Source organism: Varroa jacobsoni, unplaced genomic scaffold (assembly GCF_002532875.2).
Source record: "Varroa jacobsoni isolate VJ856 unplaced genomic scaffold, vjacob_1.0 contig00046, whole genome shotgun sequence".
In the NCBI taxonomy this organism is placed as follows: Eukaryota; Metazoa; Arthropoda; class Arachnida; order Mesostigmata; family Varroidae; genus Varroa; species Varroa jacobsoni.
The window spans coordinates 186727-207952 of record NW_019214400.1 but is presented as its reverse complement, the minus strand read 5'-3'; the positions used below and the strand labels follow the sequence as shown (position 1 = coordinate 207952).

General features: G+C 43.8%; 1 protein-coding gene across 2 annotated transcripts in view; it reads left to right on the top strand.

Moving 5' to 3' along the window:
* Positions 1-3472: 3472 nt before the first annotated feature.
* LOC111270676 (uncharacterized) overlaps positions 3473-21226 on the top strand; it is a 45101-nt gene continuing 27347 nt past the window's right edge. For both annotated transcript variants that reach the window (XM_022851025.2, XM_022851024.2), the window contains exon 1: positions 3473-4340. In XM_022851025.2, the coding sequence (XP_022706760.1) occupies positions 3956-4340 (385 nt within the window). In that variant the 5' untranslated portion in view covers positions 3473-3955. The remainder of the gene's footprint in view (positions 4341-21226) is intronic.

Sequence of the window (21226 nt, the reverse complement as noted above, 5' to 3'; positions counted from 1 at the left end):
TGCCGAAGAATTCTGTCGGCTATTTGGCCCAGAATAGCCAGACAGGCCCATTTCCTCTATTTCCGAGAGTCATTCCGACTAACAACTTTTACATCGATCTAAACAACTGCAGGTCCGTAAGGACCTCCTGCGGCCAATAAATTTTCCAGCCTCACTGTAAAATAGTTTTTGGTACCTTTAATGCTTTATGCGGATAAGATTTATCATGCAGTAAAATCTCGCTGAATGACTTTGATCACCCGAAAACAACCTCCTCTGTTCAACCAACAGCTTAATTGACGGTCGTATTGTTGCACTGTTCGTCCAAAAAAACCCATCAAATTTCGCGCTTTCCGTCAAAAGCGAAAGTCCGCTTTTCATCCCAAGTAACAACTCTACACAGGGACTAATTTTTTCTTGCTCACTAAATAAAACGAGTAGGGAACGGTATCGTGCCTGTTCATTTAGTCCCTGGGGGGCTTGCTTTGCGGCCTTGTGTATACTTCTTGTAATACGCAGATAATTCAAGACTGCTTATCGGGTCACCCCCGACTGATCAGCAGTTTCCTGGCCAATTTCTACTGGATTTTTATCCCCAATGCTTGAAGCTCGTTATTCCAAAATGACCAGGTACGTCCAGGCCGTGGACCATCATTTAGAGGAAAATGTTCTTTATAAAATCCGGGACACCAGTTATTAGAGGGTACAACAAGCACCGAACGATCACCCGAAACTTTTTTTTTTCATACAATGCTTACTTGCATTTGGAAAACTAAGTGCCTTGAGAGACTTTTTTGAAATTCCATTTTTATTGATCTCAGCTATCGGCAATAAATGGCCTAGATATCTCTACGTAGAACACGTTCCAAAGACCTGGATCAGGTCCAGTTTTAAGGCAGTATTTTTCCCAGAGCATGAGCACTAGAACAATTAACTCTTAACCTAAAAGCGATTTAGACACCTAATGTACAGCACATCTATACTGCTTTGTAAGCCTTACAAAACGCATTTATTGATCCTGTGAACACTATATGATACGCAATGATTCTTTTTACGTATATTTATTCAATATCTACCTCATATTCGCGCAAGCTCATATACTTACGCAATAGCAAACACATGCCCAAAAGTCCCAAGCAGACCCTCTAAATAGCCGATAATTAGGGAAAGCAGTTGTGTCGCTGCTACCGCTACTGCAGTCGCCGCATCCGTTTTCCATCAATGAGATTTTCACAGTCGAACCGAGCGAGGTTAAGCCAGATCGAACTGAGTTGGGTCGAGCACCAATTGCGATTCGCCTGCGCTACCGCCACTCTCTTCTGTCAACAGCGTGAGCTCATTCTCTGTCGCGCCGTCGCATTCCACCGTCAGAACCCATAGCGGCTGTCAGACACGCGACGGAATCAGATCTCTTTAGCTCACGCTGAGATGGTCACAGCTACTGCGAGCTTGTGTACGGCTAGAACAGCCGCTACGACAAACGAAGGGGCCGCTGCTGACGTTGCCTGCTATCGTTGCGCGGTTGTCGCTGCGGCTACCACCTAATTAAGTTATCCTCTCTGGGTGAGCAGTCTCTCATCATGCTTCCTCTCACCTCCACTGTGCCTCTCAATTAGGTAGAGATAAGAAGAGAATCTAAGGCGGGCCCCACGACGACACGCAGGGTCCCGTAGCAGGAAGCGATTGTGAAGCTGACCAGGCTAGACTGCCTTTAAGCGCGGACTGGTAGCTGTTATTGTTAGCTAGTTACGGACTCGTATATGCATTACAAAAGATGGAACAGTACGCACGAGGAAAAACAAGCCTTTAAACTAGAGAGTCACTCCGTGTAAAAGCGGCCTGTGTACATATACCTACACAAACGCACAAAGCCATATTGTTATAGAGAAATGTACGTATGTGCGCAGAACGTTATGCAATATGAAAACACACTATTCGCAGGAAAACTATAAAAAGTCCCGAAGACGTTTCGTTATAACACCCCACTACAGCGGCAGTAAGTGGCTGAGTAGAACGTTCATGGCCACAGTGCTACTCCTGTAGCGCGACAACACTACCACCATAACACCCCACACCGAGAGTACAGTTCAGCGTGACATCGCGCACCCAGCGGCTGATACAGCCCCAATCTGCCGCAGCGCAAAGCCTTGCTGTTGTTCATGACCGCCTTCGCCCCTCTCCTGTTCTCCCCGCCCCTACCGAAGGCGGAGCTGTATCCTTGCTCCGGCCAATCAGCCGGCACGTGTTCCGCAAGCTCCGCCTACGACAACTGATACGGCGAGCAATGGTGCTCAACGAGGCGCGACACGGCTGCCGTTACCGGATCGCTAAACATCGAACAAGCGCACTTTTAGCACGCCTGCTACTACTGACAATATTAGCTGGCGGGGTTGTCTCTATATATCGCGCGTGACTGCGTTGTGAGGTGAGTGTGTTTGTGTGTCTGCGTGCACCGGTGCTGCTGCTGCGCCTAACCTAAAGACTACTTTCTTTCCTTTATCCTTCGTGCTGTTGGTGCGACGAGGAGTACTGGTCTCTTGGTCGGTCCAGTGAGAGGTAGGTGGGTGCGTGCGTGCGTGCTTGCCTGCCTGCCTTCTGCCGGCTGGATCGTCTTTACTGGCGATGTTCATTTGTTACTTAGTTTCTGCTCGCGTAAAGTTGTACTGTCTAACTGGCCTGCTACCTACTTGACTGACTGCCTCGCTCCTGGTCGTCAGTCAGGCAGTCGCTCGTTATCTTCGGGCCGACAGTGGACCGGTGGCGTTGAGAGCAGCTTCGTTGAGTCGCATATGCACAGCCGAGCTGTTTCGTCCACTATTTTGTAAGCTTCTGTCTGCTTCTTTTTTAAAACTTCGGTTATACGCTTGCGTGAGGGTTACGTTGTGAGACGGCAACCAAAGCAAAACATCAACAGTGACAGTAGATAATAACCATGACATTGGAGACTGCGCGAATGAATAGCATTATACAATAGTTAAATGAGGTGCCTGTGATCGTACCCGAGTGAATCATCTGTGTAATCGTCCATGTGTCTCGTAAAGGGTGGGGTGAAATCGAGTTCGCGCGCGAACGTTAACGGGCAGCGCATGAAGCAACCATAGCAAACTAGGAATAGTGCAATTACTATCAAGAGAATGGTCGCGCAATAAAGAAGTGCGATTAGGCCGTGTTGCCGCAGATTATAGACTTTTCAGACTTTCGGGCCGCTGTCGTCCTATGCGGGCCATCAATTAAAGATACGCTCGAATTCATATCTGTCTCTACGGGCGAAACTCTACAGCTTAAAACGAACAGCTTGACGCAGCTAGTCCAATTGGGTTACTCGGGAAGAGCTCAAGAATACGCGAACAAAAAAGGGGAAAGGCAAGAAAAGATGGGCAGCTACCAACGAAGATAACCCATCGGGGTGTTGAAGGTGAGACTGATAAAGCGATAACGAAAAACTTGTTTCATTTCCTGGGACAAAGAAGGCGATTCTGCTTAATCTGGCCTTGTTCAGAAAAGCGTTAGCAAAACGCGCTAGCAACATCGTTGGTAGCGCGCCCAACAACAAGCAGTACTCAACCCCACATCCCCAAGATAGCAAGAGCAAGGTTTAACAGTATTGAAAAGCGTCATGCCGTCTTAACAGTACGACGCAATCCATACACTAGCATATAGTCTCGTACTACGTCAGAAAGAAGTGATTTTACTTGTCAGTCGCTTTCTGAGTACGACTAGCACGCGAAGCGCCAAATACTCGCTCACCGTATGCTGTTCCTCTTTACAGGCTGTGAAATTTCGAAATGGTTGAATTGGCCTATCGGTATGCGACTAGGTGCGATTGTGTGAAAGGTGACCACTGATTATTAGTGTATTGGATAGGTCCTGTTGTTTTTGTCGCCAGTCGGTGCCCCGCAAAGGGGGTGAATTAATTTTCAGTCATCTGTTAGAAAAGGTTCTCCGATCGTTTAGCACTAAGGGACTACTAAATACAATGGAGGTGCGAGATCTGCGCATCCAGGAAACAACGCCAGAGAGCCTTCCTTCGGTGCCCACGGCCAATACGTTGTTCTCAATTGCCTCACTGATCTCGTCTTCGCACCGAAGCCCGTTTTCTTCACGGCCACCCGGACATCACCATCATCATAATCACCACGGAATTGAGTTTCCATTCCCGCACATTGATGTACGGGCCTATTATGAGACTCTCCAGAGAAACGTTGCCCTTAGTGGGGGACTGAATGTTAATTTAAGTGTAACTGGGGCCGTTTCCGGGGTTGCTGTCGGGGGGGACCGAGTTTTGGATCTCAGTACATCGTCGACACACATCCTACCAGACATCGATCGATCGAGTAGAGATGATGACATCATCTCGAGAGGTATGTGAAAACGACCAATTGCGATTTCTATGTACCTCGAATACTAACTGAATCCTAGTAGGTTATTATTTCACCCAATTAAGAACTTGCTGAGTATATATCATGGCGTGAATTACTTAATATGCACATAATTCAATTTACGCCGTAATCCACTATACAACATACTTACATTGACTGGATAACGGAACAGATAATGGCAAGTTACCGTAGTAGATTTCGGATTCGTTTGGCGGTGCAACAGAACCGATGATATACTAAATTGAGCTCTGTCTTAGAGGGAAATAGGTGATTGCATTACGGCTACAGCGCCTTAAAAAGTGGTCTTGCCTTTTCGCCTGCGAGCATCGCACGTGAATCCTTACTTTCGTCCACTGTATGATCGATACAAATACGGGTTTACTTGTAACAAACAAACAAATATTAATAGCTTCACATTATCTGCTTTATTGTTACTAATTCAGTCGTAAAGATGTAGAGTTGTTAATCAAGTTAGAGAAGTCTATTATACTTCTGTGCACACAAACTTCGAAGTTAGAATTGTGGGAACAATAAATAGATTTGGTCGCACGGAACTTAGCGGAAGTACCATGTTCACGATCCTTGAAAGGGTCTACTTAAACAGCTGTTACCATTGTGTAACAATCGTTAGCACTGCTCGTAAATGAGGCTGCGTCTCGTTAGAAGGATATGTACCGGATTACGTGCCGTGTCTCCCAATAGCAGTAGAATAAGCGAGTCCCAAATTCGGCCAGACTGGATAGTAGATGGCGATCCTATCTAGCTCTTTTATCTGGATGGAAAAATTGACCCTAATGGCCGCCCCCTTTTAACAAATATCTTCCAGCCCTTTAAAAACTACATTTTTTTTTTCTACAAATTTGTCGTTTTAGTATATCGTAACATCGTATGTATGATATCAACGATATGTATGCTGTGAGATTTAAAATACGTCATTGAGTATGCCCAGTGTAGTATAGCCTGTATTGTATTTTGGAAACAATAGACATTCAAATATGAACGTGTCTATACACTGAGGTGGCGCCGTCACAGATATGAATTTATTGGCGCGACAGTTTCAACCAACTTGAATTGAAGAATAATTATTTATATATTTATTAGATATCTATCTTCGTCTGGCTAATTTATATAAGCTATATATATATATATATATATATATATATATATGACATACAGTGACGTTTTGATAGAAGGAGTGTAATTTACTTATAACCGTTCGCTTTGATCGTCAAAAGTTGAAAAAGAATGATACGACATCGGACCACAGTCGGAAAATCGTTGCCCGTACTCAGTTTCGGCCAATTTGAAAATAGAGGAAATGTTCACATATCAGTTAACCTGCAGGCTTCAACACGGGTCTTGGCGAAAGATCATTTGATAAAACTGATAGACAAAGTAACCAGTAGATAGAACCGAAAGAAGACACAGGATCTTTAAGTAAGTATACAGGAAGGTATCCATCCAACCTATGGCTGACACGGAAGTGAAGAACAATCCAAATTGGTACCAAATTGTCTGTTGTGCAAATGTTACCTTGACATCGATTCCATTAGCTTTTATTGAGTGTTTAACTCTTCAACATTTTCCACCTTAGCATTATAGATTTGTTTCGTAATTTCGCATAATACCAAAAGTGTCCAACGTAGCTAATTCTCGTAAAAACACAGCAGGCAGATAAAAGTTTAGTCCTAACCTGTTCGGTATTACCCTTAAGTAATACCGCTACTAGTGGAAAAAGTTAGTTTGTTAGTAATTGTTAATAAGTAATATCCTGGAGAATTAACTGACCGTTGATTTGATGGTGGATATTTGTTTGCGATTTACATGCACCGAAGTCACGTAACGTTGCCAATTGAAAAGCAACAATATAAACGGAGCAATTCTGCCCCGTTACGCAAATCGAACACGCTCTACGTAAACCTAGGCTAGTTATTCTCTCGTCACTTGCCACACCCTAGTTAATAACAGTATCCACAATAATAGGCGCGCTTCTCGTTTAAATTTTTTACTTGTTTTGCCCAGATCATTTGGCGGGCGACAAATCGTTGATGGTGAGCAAAAATAACACCCAGTCCGCGGCATATTTTTCACAAGGTTTAGTAAATATACGTAGATTCGGATCTAGATTCACTACGAAGGCTAAGCTTTATTCCGAAGGGTCTTGATACATAAGAGCATCCGCGGCAAAGTATGACGCTTCCGTGAACGTACATTAGTCGATGTTGGTGGTAGCTGTAGACGATAAGGGATTTCGGGTCGGGCGATACGTTGGTAACACTATGGAGGTTGATCGTCGAATCGGTAGACTGAGTAATCCATTGTTTTTTCAAGTTTTTAGTAGAAAAATTGTTCATGGGCCATGTAAGCGACAAACAAAATAAATCAGATACGTATGCTAATTCATTAGAAAAGAAGGTTCTCAGGTGAGAATGAATCTGCTCTGTTAATAGGGTCATATGTAAAAGAAAAATCTTCAAAAAAGCCAGTACTAGTAACTACTTGTTGCTTAGCATTTTTCATGCTTGGGAGAAAATATGACAATTAGCCGTGCCCGGAAGAAAAAGTCTGAAGTCTCTGAGTCAACCTTTCGATCTATGTATGCTCAAAGGATTACGACAATGATGAATGTTACGAAATCAATCATCGTGCTGCGTCGAACAAAACAATACATTGTCAAGTGGAGGACATTTTTTCAGGCCGATGACGCGGAAAAACACTTGAGATCGTTTTGCTTGCGATGAATCCGAACTATGATTCTTGTATGAAGTGTTAGTAATTGTCCATTGGTCATATAAAGGAATCCCTTGAATCTCCCCTGACTGCTTGAGTAGCAAAACAAGAGAGACCGGAGAATTTGCTGGCATTTTTAATTAATAATAATGCTTCCATAGTATAACTAAATTATTATTACCTATATATTATCACGTCCTTAATAGGATTCATTTAGGCAGCGTTGCTATTGGCTACACCCGGTCTTAGACAGTGCTCAAGCTTGTTAGTTACGACCAGCGGATTAATGAAACAGGCATTAGTTAGACTAACTATGCTACATGCTATGCTGCCTGTAATAAAATCTGATCGGGACCGAATAGACTGGGAGACCTTTTTCTAACGCAAAAATATGAGCAGCATGTATAAACATTTAGGCTCATTAATTTACCAGCCCGCTGACAAGCACGCCCGACAGACGGAAAATGCGGCCGCAGAACGTACATCTCAGTTATATTTATCCCCGAAGAAATAAAATGGAAGTCTTTCTAAAGCGATCCCAGGACAACAAGTAATCATAACATTCTATGAAGCAGCTAGCTAGCTAGCTAAAGGCGAGTCACAATTACATTCGTAATTGACTGTGTAAGATACACTGAGCTTTATCGATCTCCCAGACGAAACATTAACGACGGATAGTATCGTAGTAAAAAAAAAACGTAAATATTTAGGGCTTTCTCCAACTTTTTTACTTTGCAGAACCAGTCCACCTTGGACACACATGTGCCTCGTAGGCCCACGCGCCACACGCTTCTGTAACGCAATTTTACATCACTTTATTTTACGAGACTCAACTTTGTATATCAGGCTATTCAGTCGCTCATGATATACACAACGTCCGTGCATTATTTAAATTCGAAAATAGGTACTGACAAAGTTGGAGATACATACGCAAAACGCACTACCCTTAAATGGCAGTGTGAGAAGAAAAAGCTAGAAATTTTACATATTCTAAATATATTCAGCGCCATTGACTAGCAGGCGTTCGAACGTATCAACAAGCGTATCCCGAGCCCCAATAAAAGGCTATGTTGGACATTATCGAAGTGGATGCCACATTTCACGAGAACGTTTTACTAAAATTTATCGTCAAAAGGCAGTGTGCTTTACATAGAAAATATCTTGTGCGCTATACGGGAAATCATGAAACAATAAGTAAAAAAAAATATGTATATATATATATATATGGAGCATGGCATATGCATATCTTCGCCGTTGCAACAACACTTTCAAACGAAGTGGGTCATCACTAAATGAATTGTTGGGCTGATGCGTCGTTCGAGAGTTGGCAAGCTGACTTGTTCTCGTTCCTCCTTGTAGTCGCCATTCTAAATGAAGCTAGATCGAAACCGGCAGTTCTCCGCAATAGATATGTTTACCATGATCTGTTGTCGTAGTATATTCTCTGTGGACCCTCTTTGATGGCCTTAGACGAGGACCTTTTGTTTGCTTTTATTGTTACTTCGATCATGCATCGAATTTGCTTTTCCGTCATAACCAGAACATTGTCTTCTGTGAATCTGTCAGAGCATGAACCGCTTCGTGATACTTGCAGAGTATGTCTATGAATTGCTCATATTCCACAACCCGATCACAGATGCCTTCCATAACGACTTAACACGTACCTGGCAGTTATCTATATTATTATATGGCATAGACACGCCGTTGTCATCTGTTGATATTAATTAATGCGACTGCGTAATGAAATATGCATCTAGCTGGGTCGTACCGGGACTAGTCTGTTGCAATGGTAACTACAATTTCCAACGTGGCTATAGTCTCCGAGCTTCAATCAGTTCTCCCGAACACATGGAAAGCAGCTTGTAACCCAGTTGTTAGATATCTGTAGTTCTGGTCGTCTTATCTACACGTGACAATGACGATCAGTGCTGTGGATATCCCAAGTCCTCGTGCAAAGTTTCATTCTGTAGAATTCACATATATGTATATATATAATATGATACTAGGTTTACACAGAATCTACTGCCCTATAGATGTCCTATAAGGAGATGACTACCAGACCCATACGTCGCTCATGACAGCACGATACCATTATAGAAAGCGGTAGAAAATTTTCTTCGGTTCCACTCGCGTCTGTTGGACGAGAGTTTCTCCAACTGGAAAAGACACGGCAGGTATCGGACTTGCCTAGTGTCTATCGTATCATTTCCCATATCATTCGCTGTCATTCAAAGTGGGATCAAGCGGAGATTTAGGTTGTTACTTCTATTACCGAGTATTAATCTGTACGCTGGTGCTCATTTCTCGTCTCCCTGGCCACGTTAACGCTGTCAGCGTTACTTCCATCAAACGGAACGCGACAGTCGTTCTGCCTCCCCTCATGCCGATGTTGCCGTGGATGCTAATACCACCGTTTATGGCCCGAAGAGGCCGAAGCAAGCAACAGGCTATCCTTGTGCTCAAAATGAACAGAAGCTGCTAAGGTAAGAAGGCTGGCACCAGCATTAGTAGCAGAAAACGGTGACGACGATGAAGAAGCTGCTGGCGATCAAATCAGCAGTCAACTCCGACTCTTCTGCTACTGGCCGGCGATTTTCTCCCGACAGACACAGCCAGACCGGGTAGTAGACTGATGAGTAACGATAGAATGCGAGAGGAAGCCGTAGAGACACTTCGAGTGATGTCCCTGACCAGCGACGGCGGCATCACCAACCAGAGCATCATCCCGCAATTACACATTTTGACACCTCGTTTGGTGCTATTCGCGCATCGCGCCGCCGTCTAACATCTGTTCCACCATATTGGTCAACGAGTCAATAGCCAGCAGGACGGGCAGGTAGGGTGAGAGCCTACGCTACGTCGAAGGATGGTCCTCACTTTTCTCGAGTTCTGTCCTTGAGCTCCCAGCCTCCAGCTAATTTAGCCCTTTCCCCCAGGCGGCGTAATGTGTAAGTAAGCATGTACGCATGCGCGTTTAGGTGCGACGCTTACTCGAATGCAGAACAGTTTTTGGCCGTTGGGATGATTGTTGCCGCAATTCTGTGCACAATAGCCCATGTTTTGTTGTCGTTACTGCCGCGCCTGAAGGCGTTCCACTGTTATCAAGTTCATTACGAACGTTGCTTATATCATCTCACCTAGAGGCGAATCAGGAGAGTATGCACTTTTCAAGCTATGATGGTGGTATTCGCTTCCCTACCCAGACGCCTCCAAGCATTACGCTTTTTCCGTCCGTCTCTTATAAATATTAAGCAATGGCCAACATCATTGCCCCAAATTAACCGAGTTGTTCTTCGGGATGGGGTGCCCCAGCTTGAGTTGGTCTGTCACATTGCTACATCGCTCTACACAAAAACAGTACGTTTCGCGTAGTGCAGCTTCTTTGACAACCCTACAGTGCCGCCGTCCGGATCTTGGAATTGATCTACCCGCAGGAGTTGTGAGGAACAATGTCCGGCCACTGTATAGCACAACGTTATGAATTAGAAATATCACACATCTGTTGAAAGAATACTTACGATAGCTACTCGGTAATGGTGTGTAAAAAGAAAAATATCATTCGATCTAGTCATAGCATCCTCTATAGGTGAGAACTCAGGCTTTCTTCTACTTTACGTGCTTGTACAAAAATCGCTTCCTGTGACACCCTACATGACAAGCACAACAGAAAAGCTAACCTATTAAAAAACTTAGGGCACCGATGTTATACTCATCTTAAATCAGCTAGGTGGTGACGTCTGTTCAACGCCCATAAGTCGACCGGGTACACACACGACCAGATTTCGGAGAATAGATCACCTTCAATAATGATCTGATAGTTGAAGGCTTTTGCAGACGATTCTTAGAGATCAATGTACAATGCATGACATATAACAACCTGCTACCTTGCACCTAACTGACTAAGCCACCGATCGCTTGATAGCCCGATTACGCTTTGACTATTCTACTCTAACAAGGTATACATAAACACCAGACAACATCTTTACTGATAGCTTTTATTCGATTGTTTCTTTTTTACTCGAGGCAAAAAACGCCAAACTGAAATATGAAAAACAGATTTGTCGTACGCGAGATAGACGCACACCCCTATTTGCTCGCCAATACACACTGAGTCGTGGGCAAACACCTCTATAATTGCGCCCATTTGAGATTTCGGAGGGAGGGTGCCTCTGATTGACTCAGTTTGAATCGGTTACTTTTGCTTCGGTTCTCGCGCGACGAGCTTCACAGTCGCCCACATCGATACATGCTTAGCAGTCTTATAGTACTTCGACTACAACACGATTCTTCGTCATAACTAAATGGGGCTTTACTTAGCGACTTGAGCCGGCAGCATCTTGTGGCATTGGCAGCAGCAGCGGCAGCAACAATAGAAGTTTTGCCAATAAATACATCGAAGAGACATGTGTCTCCAGCATTGGGTCTGTCCACAATTGCGTCCCTTCTTTTACCGTACGCCCTCATTCGCTTCGTAACTGCTACCCCCAAAGCCGTGTCCTGTATCCGCTGTTAGTATGTAGCTGACGACCGTGCCTTTGTTCGAGTGCAGACTGTTCGTAGAGGCAAGCAGCGTCGACGTAGGCAAAATGCAAGGCCTCTCTCCGTGAGCCTTCTCTAGATTAGTTACACTCGTTCAGTAACGACGGCAAATCATTTTGTCCGCCTATTAGGTGTTATTAAACTAACAGTGTTGGCCGTCTATGTGTATCTGTAAACATGTGTTTGTACACGATCATATGTGTGGATACGTAGCTGTTGGAGCGGCAAAGGCGCACGCCAAAGCTGTTGCTGCCGGCTTCGAAAGACATTAGGAAAACTAAAGGACGCTGAAATAAAGTGAGTGTGTAGCAGGGCCTCCACGCCCCATGTTCACGCCTGGCTCCGTCGATACATCTGTGAAAATGATGATGCCCTATGCTCGCGCTCTGAGACTTCATCGCGAACGAGCAGAAGCCCGCTTACCTATCCAGTTGCTGCTGCTGATTCTTCCTAGATTCGGTGCCGTTACGGTTACTATTCTTGACGCTGCTGTTGGTGCAAATGCCTGCCCGCGCACTCCATAATGTAACCTTTCCTCAGACACTATCTGCTACTACTACTACTGATGCTGTTGTTCGGCGCTGGTTTCTGTGTCTATCGGAAGGGTGCGAGCGGCAGCGGCTCTCCACCCCTAACACCAGCCGCAACAGCTCCAATATATCTTCTTAGCGCCGATTACGCGTCTTTTATTTTTCTTCGTCGTCTCCGTCTGCTTCCCTGTTTCGTCTGCGACGACGGAGCCGCAAGAAGCGAACAGCGGACATAAGGGAGTGAAAACAGTGATTTTTCGCGCGGTAACAGAGTTTCTGCTGCTGTTGCTGTAGATATCGTTGATATTGCTGCTTAGCCAGATTTAATAATAGGCTTCATCGACCCCCCCCCCCTCCCGCTCCCCCTCCGTTCTGTTCGGTCTTCGCTCTCTGACTAAAATCGGCGAGGACAAGCTGCTTTCGGCACTCTTTTTTCGTTTGCGCTGAATCGGTCTAATCAACACGGCGCGCTTGTCTTGAAGCAGCTACGTGGAGCCGTAATATTCTCGGACAGATCCACCTTCGAGTGGCATCACATCATATCGGACATCACAGCTTCGGCCAAAGTGTGACTATCACTAACACCATTCGGCTATTACTCTGGTACCTGCTGAGGCAGAGCCAGCAGATCTCTTCAGTAGAGGCTACGCACTTCAATACCTCGAGAGAACTTTGGGACTTCGGCACCTCACGTTCAACAGTAATAGCAGGCAATCCAACCAGCTTCTTTCTCCTCATCGCCGTTGTCGCCGAAACGGTTTGGCGCGCGTTCGCGAAAGCAGGGTGACTGGAATGGATAACAGCAACAGCTAGAACTAAACTGGTCCTGCGGGCCAGCAAAGTTAACCCAGAACACCGTCATTGAGTCCAGACTGCCCAACGATGCGGTCGGAGGCGAAAGTGCATCCCTCTTGGGATTCGCGGTGGTATTTGCGTTTCCGCTACGAATCACTCTGCCTGCGTCGTCATGATGGCCGCTGATACCGATAGAATCATTTCAGTAAGAACAACACTAACAATCCACAGTCGCTGTTGATATGGAAGAACGTAGCCAATTTATTAAATGATAGACAGAACAATGTAGAAGTCATCCAGCGAGGAGGAGGCACAATTGAATAAAGATTGCGTGGGGTAAAGGGAAGCGGAAATAGAGAGCTTACTGACACTTGGTGCAGAGCCTGGGATGCATTCTTCTTCGCCATACTGACTCAATGAATTGACGGTTTTTTTTGCACTTGTTAATAAATCGTCATATTTCACAGGATCCAGTTAGTTCCAGGTCAACAAACATATAAATAGCGCTCAATGGACCTGCGTACTTCGATTGGTGCCTGTATAAAATTAACAACTTTTAATATCGTGTGATAGATTTCGTAATGACGATAGTATTGCATAAGTGTGCAATTCCACATAGAAAATATTATGCGATCAATATGCTAGAATTCTAAGGCAGATAAAAGGCTAAGAGTATACTGTAGGGTATTCGATAAACATCATTTTCGTCCTCTAAGGGTTGATATTTAGCTGGTAACGTTTAACTACATAGTTTAGTCAGTAACGATGCCCTTTATTTACTTTACGCTGCAGTAAAAACGCATTCTCGCTACTCTGGGCCGCTTTCTTTAAAAAAAAAGATCTAAGAAGGCGAGCTTTACTTATTGAAAGTGAACTTCCACCGAATATCTACTAATAGGCGCTGGTCACATTATTATTATATCATCTTCAGTTGTAGATCGTTGCCTGATCGGAAACTTAATTAATTTATGTAGAGTAGCTGGCTACTTTGGTAAGAGAGTGACAAACCCTAATTCCAAAACAATTTGGTTGCCTCCGCATCTGGCGGTGCCGCTGACTTCACCGAAACAGTGCAGAGAATGACGACGCTATCGATGTAGTAATAGTTATTATTATTTAATGTGTCGATTTTACACGGCCTCCTGCAGTATCAGGTCACGATTTGCTACCCGGATCCTTCTTCTTCATTCTTTTACTCGGTCTAGCTTTATCCGCGCAGTTTCTTCCCAGTTGATTTGCCGACAGGTTGTTTTTATAAATAATATTATTATTACAATCATAATGTATTCTCTGATTAGATGTTTGGATCGTGATGATTTAATCTGATAATTGTATTATCGTAGTGGCAATCATAAAAAGATATATCGTCTATTTTCCTTTAGACGAAAATTTTCTACGTTAATTGTCTCATCTACCGATACGGTCGTATGCTGGACCTGTCAAGCTGTGAAATTTGAAAAGCAGTGAAACGTTATATACGCAATACGTATGACGTACACGAAACATCGAAACGAAATCATGTGCATCTATCTTCATGTGGTCCTATTTTTGTGCAGCGATACCGTTCCTACTGTTTCTACATACAGAGCGCCGTCTTTCGAATAAGGGATGTCCCTGTCTTAACTAAAATGTCTCAACAATCGTTGCTGAAAATACTCATCTTAGAGTGCGATTAACGCTGATTCGTGCGTCAGCAGGGTGACGCTTGCGTTAATCGTGCAGCCTGTAGGATCAGTTTCTTTGAAGTAACTTGAACTAACCTATACGTATTTCTCTACGTAGTCTAGTAGCCATGCCTTCGCCGGCACAGGCAGCATGTGAAATCAACGTAGTTCCCGTAAAAGATGACTAAGGTCTGACAAATCTCTGATCATGATTACTGGGGTCATTGAGCCTGAAGCAGAGCTCAGAAAAAGATGCATTGGGACTGCCGTAGACGAGAGACAACCCCGTACTGCACACAACGGGCTATCGGAATGATTAGAATCGAGAGGTGCATCATAACTGTGATACTCACAAGCCTTTCTAAACCTACTACAATCTATGCTGTACGCGTAATCTACAAAACCTATGATGACCTCATAAACGACCCTAGTGTCATACTAATGGACATCCATCCACTTGTAGCATCAAAATTCAGTTTAACTATTTAACGACTCTTCTTCTATCGACGGACCGAACTGTTTCTGGCCGAAACGCAAACTTCTATCCTAATCTGTGAGGTAATGAAGTACTGGCGAGCAGTAAAAAGTGTTTCACAACGGGAAACAATCCTACAATGAAGCTCATAAAAATACGCTATTAAGCTGATAAATTTCAGTCCCTTCACCACCGTTTTCTATGATCAATGAATTGATTATCGTATTATGCTCCACTGTCCTTATTTCATTCTCATATAAACACTATACTTACTTATCACATATATATATATATATATATATATATATGTATGTATATAAGTAAGTAGACAGCAAATCCTCATTGTAATCAGCGTAATTACTCTGTAGACCCCGCATAGTAAATATTACAGTGACCGTATACATGTTCGCATCGTAGATTTAAACGGTCCGACGATATAATTCGCTACGCGAAAAGTATTCGGACCATTTTCAATACTTTTGTCGCTAGTCATTCTATCGATAGTTCTACAATATTTTATTTGACACCTTGGATATTCTGTAGATCTAATTATCTGGCAGTCGACCTTGTAACCTTTGCCTTTCACCACGTAATGTTAGCACCGTTGGGCCTTGACGTGGAAGCGCGACATTTTTATGACAGGGAATAATAAAGCTCGTAACACACTGCCTGAAGTTTAATAAAATGGCCTAATTTAACCTTTAAACCAGCAAAATCAAGCCTCATTGCATATCCAGCTTTATCAAGCGTTTGTTGAGTAAGTACTACGATAGGCAGACACACGCACATAAACACACAACACGTATCTACCCAGCTAAAGCAGACCCTAATAAAGCATTCATCTACTACCGATGTATCGCTAAAAACAAACGAGTAAAAAATGATTGGTCTGACATCATATCGCGCCCTCCGTCAACTCCTTCCTCCCGAATCCACCGGTCCTTTTCAGTCTTCTCAGGTTTTTTCCACGTTACCTGAACTACTGAAAGCGATATCAAGTAACCTTATGAGCAGTAGCAGCAGAAACACGCGCATATCACGCCAACAACGAAAACAAATCGAAAGGCACCGGAACGCAGACAAATACATCGCGAGAGAAAGTAGATAAATCGCATAATTTCACATCACAAAAACGATAATATAGGCAATCTTGAGCATCGGGGCAACTCGTCACTTCATCAAAACGGACCTGCTGCAGGCTGACCACGTAACGGCGGGAACGATATGTGATGCACCAGCATCATCGGAGGCAGGCAGAGATCTTCTACATGAAACATTTTATAGCCGTGCCTCATTTGACTGCTGTTAGGTGCGAACGATGGATAATGCGCACGGGCACAACAGGAGACGATTGCTGCGTAACTGTGTTTATGTGTACATGTAGGAAGCCGTGTATATGTTTCTGCATAAATATGTTGAAATATGGTAAGAACAAGAAAAAAACGAGGCGTTCAGACAACAAAACGATCGAAAAGAGCCGCCGCGATACTGATCATAATGATCCAGTGGCAATGGCCAGTCGTTCCGTTCATCGATGCGATGTCCGAACGATGATAATAAACCATCTCGGATATATGGTATATACCATATGTGCTCAGATATATAGTATATACGGGACATTGTGCTTACGACGTGCATTTTTAGAACAAGATTCCCTTCCGCAAGATGCATTGGAGATAAAAACGTGGCATTGGCCAACGATTTTTAGGACACAATAATAAGGGTAAGATAGTTGGCTATGATCGGCTGTTATCTGTGTAAAATATGACTGTATGGTTACGAAACTGTTCGCCTTTTCTAGTTACTAAAACGGAAGTTGTAGCCTCCTTCACAAATTGTCACGAAGTATAGCCATTACATCTGCTAGTATTGTTGGTTCCATCGGACTGGTACTTAACCAGTACAAAAGTACCACACTGGTACTTTTGTTCAGCGCCTTGCTTATCGTCACGGAGGGTTGCCGTTGCTGTGTGCAATTAATAGGTGCTCTGAAAATTTGTCATTTTTTTGCCGTATTTATATTTTTGCCGGGATTCTCTAAACTCGTTTGCGCTATGACTTCTGTAACTTAACATTTGCGGTATTGAGTGTTGTTAATGACGAGTTATTACATTTCGTTGACGTTATGGATACTCCGTCGTCTAACACTGTGTCTCGTTGTTACCGCCGCCGTTATTGTTATGCCCGTTGTCATGCCATGCCAAATTGCATATGCAAACAAGATCATTTACGCCAACTGTTACCATCTTTTCCGGTCGATCCTTCGTTTCGTTACTGGTTCTTCGCGAGTCAGCTCGCTCAGCCACTTCGCTCTGGACCCGTTGAGGCTTCGCCGTTTATCTTAACGACATAAGAATAGCATTGACACAAGGACGCAAATATAGATACGATGGTAGGCGTCTGACGACGTACAGCGCTCACCGATCGCCGCATATTTCCATACAACCGTATTTGCAATTGGAACCGCCTGCTTACGCTTCAGAGCTGTGCTTATCCAGTTTTCTGAAGGAAATGACAAAAGCAGCAATATTGATCCGGGTTCTTATCATTACCAACACTGTTACTATTAGAATTAAATGGTTATTGTGATCAGTCTACTTGATGTTTCGGATCCTGTCACACACACACACACACACACACACACACGTTCTTGTTACAGCCGGCGGGCGACACGGGTATGGAGCGCACGAAATGGTCACTAAGAGATATTGTCACCTGATCAATGATAATTGTATTACACTCGATCGGATATATTACCCGGACAAAACTTACCAGCGTTGTTATTCGCTCTTCCTTTGTAAACTTCTAACCGACCACTAAATATATTAAGACGATATAAAAGTGTGACCTGGCACGAAGCGGAAACAAGTACCGAAGAGAAATATGATTCACGAAGGCCCTTTTATTTACATAAACAGCCTGCGACGCTGGTCATGATCGTGACACAATTGTGCGTTAACGCGATAAATAGACATTATTCAACGGGTCGCTTGGAATCGTGGAAGCATGAGCTGAGAGCACGTGCATGTGACAGTAGATTGAGCGACTCTAAATTGGATTATACCGACGAAACTCTGATTGAGATCTACATCTATCGGCCGTAGTAATTCTGGGTCGATAGAAAGTTTCAAAATGATTCAGGCCAGGTAGCCGGCAGTGGCTTTTTGCTTTGTTTGACGCCTCAGCCCCCCGAACCCGGGCATATGCAGCTGGAAAACAATAAATGTATGAGTTAAATCATCGAACGGTTTGACAATAAAATTTGTCCTAAGCTCATCGGTCGCAAGCAGTACAATCTGCCAATCGTAGATCGTTTTCGTCGTCTACGCCCGGGTCGACGTCTAAGCCTTCGATCTAAATCAATCCTTATTAACTAGTGGCAGTACATTGGCTAGGCTAGAGTTTGCATTTGCTATTACTGTTACTATTATCACGCTACAGATAATTGTCAACGAACCGATCGTATAAACAAGTTGACAAACGAAAACATGTAGAACTTAAGCTTGGTTTGTTCTGCACTGATTCAATTTTGGCGAAAAGCTCGAACGAACAGGGATACGTCTACTAATATATGTTCTAAATTACCAGCAAAAGGAGCATCGATCGATTGCTGCCCCCCTGTGTCCTCGTGTTTATGTTGTCCCAATGTCACTATGGTGTAACGGGTAAATTATATGAAGGATCGATACGTCGTTCGTCAATCTATTTTTGTAATAGTGTGACACCGTTCATAACTGTGCGGGTAGTCTATAACACACGCTCCCTATAAGGAAAATATATGCTATACATACTATATATACTAACTGCTTTAGAGATGAACGCAAGAGAATGGGGTCTATAGAGAGTCTTGTTCGCCTAAGCAGTTGAAAATTTTCTCTCTAAGGGAACTAACGTGACGATGACACTATATCCACCTGTCAAATTGACAGCCTCTCTCCCCCCCCCCGGATAAAATTTATATAACCCTGCTATTTATAATTGTGTGTATAAATATTATAATAACGGCGATGGGGATCATTAATCTAAATAATTATTAATACATATACTTAAATTACCAACAGTTGGCACCGAGCGTTGATATATTATGTGACGCAAATAGCACACGCATGCATAGGGAGGGGGGGGGGGGTACGTTTGGCTAGTAACAAGAGAAATTTCAATGTGATAAAAACAATGAAAACTCAAGATTTCAAGAGTTCAGCAAATTTCACTGCGGCCTAAAAGGTGGTCAAAAGACCCTCCGTGTACGTGGAGAAGAGGGTAAAACATCTCGAAAAAAGCAGGACCACTCCGATCAGTCGTTTGTGCCTATTTCAGCGTATGTAATTGCGTTCGTTGAAATTCTGCCAGAAAAAAGACCATTTTTAAGAAGAGAAGTCAGCGTATAGAGGAGATATAGCGCCAGTAAGTGGCTCTTTTGGTTTATATGTGTCCCATTATTAGACCTGCTCTAGGATAGCATGTACTTGACTAGATCGTACTCACGGAGTTAACTTTATTTCTAACTAAACTATTGATTGTACATTCAGTGTTAGAGCTTTGATTCTCCATATTGGTATAAAAAATCATTAATAACAAAAAAGTTTTTTCCATATGCATATGGTAAGATGGACGTCAAAAGTGAGGCCAACTCGAACGGGATCGACCACCCTTATTTGCATGGGAAGCCCTTCTGTTAACCTGTCGACGGAACAAATCGTAGTAATGGGTACTTAACTTAATTACGGACCGATGTAACATTTACGCTAAAACTGCCACGGCAGACAGTTCTGTCGTTATGTTTATGACCGTTAGAAAGTTAATGTTACCTATCATATATCGAACACGGTAATAACAATCACTAGAATATAACAGCCATAAAACGTTGTCACCAAATAACGAAAATCGTTTATGTGCAGGCAGCCTAAGTAACTCGAAATCGGAATTCGCGTTTATCCATCAGTGTTTGTTTTTGGTCGTTTGGCGTCGCTCAGGGCAACCTAGAGCTTCGTTTGACCCTCACCTTACGCTATACTCGTTGTATTTGACAAGGTTTAACAAATTCAATGGCTTTCCTAATGATTCGATGAGAGCCACGTAATGATTCGAGAAGATAATTGGAGCACTTCATTTGTAATGAAGTTTTCCTTTGTAATGTAAAACCAGTACACGCAGATACAGTTACTGTATGCTCCGCAGTAGCGTTCTCCAAACCGCAATAACATCAACAATGTCGTATTTGCCTAGCCTCAAAGACAGACAAATTGATATCACTCGTTACTTGCCGTACGTTTTCATTTTCTAGCTAGATAGAAACAGTTCAGCGTGGTGCGTCGATGTGTTTCTTCTGTTTATCTATCTGTTCGTGTGTGTGCTTTCATAATTTCCTACTAAGTCACGTTACTAGCTTCGCTAGGAGGCCGGCCCCCTGCTGCGGCCGTGACTACTGCCACATGTACAACTCGATGTCTGCCGCTGCTGTAACTGCTACAGTTTTTCTGCCACTATCGTTGTCGTTTACAGCAGTGTTGTTATGCTATACCCTTCGGGCTCAACGTTCGCGCTCCCGTCAACTGTGACAAGTCCCCGCGACTCTTTCCTACCGCTCGGTCCCTTGTCCGCTTCCCATGCGACTGCCTCTCGGAGCATCGAGGCTCGTTGAATCCACGAATAAATACTGCGCCAAATTTCGCGTTAGCCAGCTCCGGTCAGAAGAACGATGGCGACAATGACGACCATATTGTTATCGTATTCGTAGCTGCCTGGCTTCGCTGGCCCAGCCATCGGCAACGGTATCCCGCGCCGTCAGGCATTCGACCAGATCAAATCGGCGGCTCGGTCCGCAATTTCATTGGAAACCGGGCAGTTCCGTACTGTTACTCCTGATCGCGCGAAGTTGGCGAAGAAATCCCCCAACGAAGTAAGGTCCGTTGCGCTCATCGGATTGGCGGGCTGAACAATCTTTCCCGGCGGCACTGTCGCCGAGCATTATTATCAGCTTGAGCAGGGCAGAAATTATATTACCGCTGTTTGCCCCCACTAGCATTAGCTCACTGCAAGTGCAGTCTTGGCTTTATTTATGCGCGTGTTTGTATCTGCGCGAGGTTTCTGTGAGAGTCGTGTAAGAGGATGATGCTACTGTCCGCCATTATGATC